This window comes from Sitophilus oryzae, unplaced genomic scaffold, assembly GCF_002938485.1.
Source record: "Sitophilus oryzae breed Bouriz unplaced genomic scaffold, Soryzae_2.0 scaffold_165_pilon_pilon, whole genome shotgun sequence".
NCBI lineage: Eukaryota > Metazoa > Arthropoda > Insecta > Coleoptera > Curculionidae > Sitophilus > Sitophilus oryzae.
In genome coordinates, this window is record NW_022146347.1 from 1645804 (window position 1) to 1650401 (window position 4598).

The 4598-nt window shown below is 30.1% G+C and overlaps 1 protein-coding gene across 1 annotated transcript; it reads left to right on the plus strand.

The window, feature by feature from the left end:
- The first annotated feature begins 867 nt into the window (after nt 1-867).
- Nucleotides 868-4527, plus strand: LOC115880854 (pyrroline-5-carboxylate reductase 3-like). The gene is made up of 6 exons (XM_030898170.1): nt 868-1187; nt 1272-1405; nt 1467-1720; nt 1827-2048; nt 2485-2696; nt 3889-4527. Exons 2-6 carry the CDS (start codon nt 1312-1314, stop codon nt 3959-3961), a joined length of 855 nt encoding a protein of 284 aa, XP_030754030.1. The 5' UTR covers nt 868-1187; nt 1272-1311; the 3' UTR covers nt 3962-4527.
- The last annotated feature ends 71 nt before the right edge of the window (nt 4528-4598 follow it).

The following is a 4598-nucleotide window of genomic DNA, read 5'->3' on the forward strand; positions in this document are numbered from 1 at the left end:
GTGGTGTGAATATTTTATATGTAATTTTTTGGATTATATTCGACACTATTTTTTTCATATGACACAACACTGATGAAGGCTATAGTTAGCCGAAACGTTTTTTTTAACCAAATAAAAATAATGAAAACCCAAATGAAAACGTTCATCAGCGTTTTTCCCGAACCTAAAAATCCCAAGAAAATCAAAAATTTTAGAATAATTTTACACATAAAATGCCAGGGATCTTCATTTCATAGCCATCGCTGACGCCTTTTTTAGATGATATTGTATTATTTGTAAATATAATTTTTCTAACATTGATACTTGCAAAATATACATATAAATTTTGTGAATGCAAATAATACATCACTATTAGCAGATATTGAATGTTTTTTGTTAAATTAGATCGATTTTCAAACCCCAAAATTTAAAATATATTTACATTTTACCCAATATCTTATGTAATATATTATTTGTATATTGTAAAACATTTGCTGCATTTGTATGGTTCATAGTTTATTTGCCAAAGTATTTATTACTATAAATAGGTATATATGTTGTAGTTATTAACTGTATATTATGTATATTTCATGTAAACTATATCATTTTAAAATACAAACCAAAAATCTGAGGAATAATTATGTTTTCCATGTATTCTACAACATATTTATTAATCCGTAGTATCTAACTAGCGTGACGTCATAAATCTCGCCTCAAGGCTGTTCTATTAGAGACGGCATTGCCAGAGATTTGACCAGAAATATGTTACAGCATTTTCACAAAATCGTAAATAGGTAAATTCTGGTAAATTCCCAAAATTCCATTTTGATTCCATTGATAAACTCAATGTCAACAGCTGGCAATGTTGCATGATATTTTTGATGTAATATGATCTGTGATAGATCTGTGATCTACGACCTTGATCATGTTATATATGATGTAATAAAAGACTCACTGATAAGAGAGTTCATATACTAAAATAAAATAAAAATAAAAGCCAATAAAAGCTCTGGATAAGAGCATGATAAGAGGTTATAGGTTATTTTTGATTTTTGAACCAGCAGAATACCAGAAACCAGAACCACAGCCAGAACTAATAAGTTGAGTGTTGAGTGTGTGGTTGAGTGTACGACAAAAATATCTCTATGTTAAGTTAAGCATATTCAAGTGAAACCACTCTTTAAGCACAGTATTAATTATTGTATTCAGTAAGTATATAGTTTATGTTTATTTAAGAAAAATGAAATATGTGTTCTAAAATACTTACCTATATATATTTATACACTTTATAGTCAGAGTAATCAAGTATCCCTAAGCTAGAAGTATTTTAAAATGGGCGACAGTGTGAAAATAATTAAAGAGAAAATTGGATTTATAGGGGGAGGAAATATGGCTAAAGCAATCTGCGAAGGAATTACCAAGAAAGGTCTGTGTATTCTGATATCTATCTCAGTAGTTAACTAGACTGTTGTTAATCTCTTTAATAGGTTTAATTAACTTCGAACAAGTCTACGTATCAGGACCAAATATTGAAAACCTAATATGGTGGCAAGAACGTGGTGCCAATGTAACCACAGAAAATGGCAAAGTGGTACAACATGCAGATGTTATATTTCTAGCAATGAAGCCCCACATTTTACCTATTGCAATTGCTAACGTACATGAAACACTAACTGTTCCAGTCAAATCAAAGTTATTTGTATCAGTATTAGCTGGTATTCCTTTACAACAACTTCAAAATGCAAGTTAAAAAGTAAATTACTTAAACACTACCTACATACCTTACATACAATTAATACATAACATGCTGGTTATATGTGTCTCATAATAATTATAGCTTGTTGTAGGTTTTGGGACCTTTGGAAGAAAATGCTAGAATAATTCGAGTTATGCCAAACACTCCAATGTTAGTTGGAGAAGGTTGTACAGCATTTTGTCCAGGAGCCAAAGCAACACCCCACGATATAGATCTGGTTAAAACAGTTTTGGAAGTATCTGGAGTGTGCAAACAAGTCCCAGAATCAATGATTAATGCTATTGGAGCTTTAGCCGGAAGTGGACCAGCTTTTGTAAGTCCTAATACTATAGAAATAACAAAAAAATGTGTTACTTCATACTTATTTTCTGCTCTACAATCTTAATACTTATATTAAAGTTCTACTTTTTAATACTCATCTCAAAGGCCACTATGATACTGTTATTTTTCTATCATTCTTTAATTTTGTCCAAAAAAAGTGAATGTGTTTATTTTGCTTCTTGTCAAATTATACCATATTATGATCGAAAAAAAAACCGCGTCAGCGATGGCTATGAAATGAAGATCGCTGTCATTTTATATGTAAAATTATATGGGGAATGTCATGGATCCTCATTTCCAAGCCAACTGGATGCATTTTTTTTCGATCATAAGGTAGATATTTGCACAGACTAATCTGTGTTATTTGTATTACACAATAAAATTAGTGTGCTATTATGAAGAAAAACCTTTATTTAAATGTTCCACAGATATATTTGGTAATAGAGGCGCTGGCTGATGCTGGTGTTAAACAAGGTATTCCTAGACAGATGGCTATTGAAATGGCCGCTCAAACTACCTTAGGAGCAGCCAAGATGGTTCTTGCCACTGGAAGACATACAGCAGTTCTCAGAGATGAGGTGTGCTCACCTGGAGGAACTACAATTACTGGTGTACATGCCTTGGAGTCTGGAGGTGTTAGGTTAGTGTTTGTCATTGAACAAAAAAAAAATAAGGATGGAGTTAAATACTATTTTTATAATCAAGTATTACAGATGGAAGTGTGGCAACCATTTTGAAATATTTTTTCTTAATATTGTCTTGACTTTTTTTGATGATATTTTTGCCAGCATTTTCAGCTTTTGTGTGTTTATTTTATATAAATTCTTGTTTGTTTTATAATTGGTTTTATACAAAGTGTATAAATCGGGTACGACATAGTGTCAGGACTTAAATCTTAGAAAGTCATTTAATTAATTGTGAAATATATATTTTAGAACGTAGAAATATTATAATTTTTTTAACAATAATTATAGTAACTGATTAATTGACATTTATTGGCTCAATGTAAAACAGAACCAGCAAATTATTGAGTACTTTATTTTATATTTTAAAATTTTTAAAAATTCCAAACGCCACTGATTTAGTGGAATTCAAGTCAGCCATAAGGAAACCCTTTCGCGGTCTCGTCAATATTATTTATAAGCTCGTTTCCTATTATTTTTATTCCATGATCTGTTTTTATATACCATACAAATGGAAAAAAATGCCGTCAAGTTGACTTGGAAACGATAATCGATGATGTTTACCATATAATTTTACATACCGATTTGGTCATTTTAGAAGTATGGTCTGGATTTTGACGTGTAAAACGTTACGGTAAAACAGTGATGTAGAGCAGCTTAATGGAAAATCAAATGTATTTAAAAAAAATAAAAGTTGGGTTGATACATTTCTTCTATGCGATATTGCCGGATTTTGCATCAAAAGTTTAAACCGCACAAGTAAGCATTTATGGAAAATGTTGCATCTAGGGAACCTTATTTTTCACAATTAGTTACTCATTTTACTACAAATGTAATAGATTATATTTAGCTTAGATACATTATCTTCATTTCAGTAGTATACGTTTTTAAAATATTTTTTTTCCAACAAATTTTCCTACAAACGTAAAAACAGGCAACACTGAATGCCGCTTTTGATTTTGTCTCTCTGTCTGTCAACCGGTCATTTATATTATTCTCTGTCTTACATGTTAATATACAGACCACACTTCTAAAATGACAAAATCGATATAAAAAATAACTGCGCTAGTCATTTCCAAGCCAACTCTGCCACCGTTTTTTTATTGCTATTGATATATTTGTCCTTTTTTATTTTACATTCTTTTTTAGGGCATCTTTAATTAATGCTGTAGAAGCGGCTACTAAGAGATCCCAAGAATTAGGTGAAAAAAAGAGTAGTTAAGTAATCAGTCTAAATATTACAATAAGTATTTCTGACTTGAAAAAGGTATATGTATTTAGTCCTAAATCTAAAGACACAAGTTTGAATTTCAATCCATAGACCTAGAGAACCACACAAATGAAACTGTATTTTTATAATATAAAAATATTGTGATCTTTGTATTATTTAGGTATTATCATCTTGTATTAGTCAAAGGGAATAGTATTTTAGGGTAATAAAAAGATATTTGTATTACTAATTGTAATCTAGCTCAATGGTTTACAAAGAAGTATTAATAATAAATAATTGAGACATTATTGCATACTAGGTATTTAAAAGCAAAAGAAACTGGATGCTCATTTAATCCAGTGTCTGCCAGTGTATATATGTACCATTCTATCGAAAAAAGGCGTCTAGGTGGACGTCAATTGGACGCTTTTTTTCGATCAGACGGTTAACATACAAATTTGTTAATTTCATTTTACTAATTTTTCTTGTTATGTTCAGAAGTATTCTACAAATTTTAGTAATGGAATTTATGTATATAAATTGTATATTTTAGTGAAATATATATTTATGAAAAGTAATGTGTATTTTATTTCTACACCATATAGCTATGTTACCTACGTTTAGTTCTAGTGGTTCTAGTTACCTAAGT

Excerpts from the sequence above, each read along its gene's own strand:
- LOC115880854 (XM_030898170.1), top strand. The coding sequence starts at position 1,312 with ATGGGCGACAGTGTGAAAATAATTAAAGAGAAAATTGGATTTATAGGG. Across the intron at positions 1,406-1,466 it reads CGAAGGAATTACCAAGAAAG|GTTTAATTAACTTCGAACAA; the intron begins GTCTGTGTATTC and ends TCTCTTTAATAG. Across the intron at positions 2,697-3,888 it reads TTGGAGTCTGGAGGTGTTAG|GGCATCTTTAATTAATGCTG; the intron begins GTTAGTGTTTGT and ends ATTCTTTTTTAG.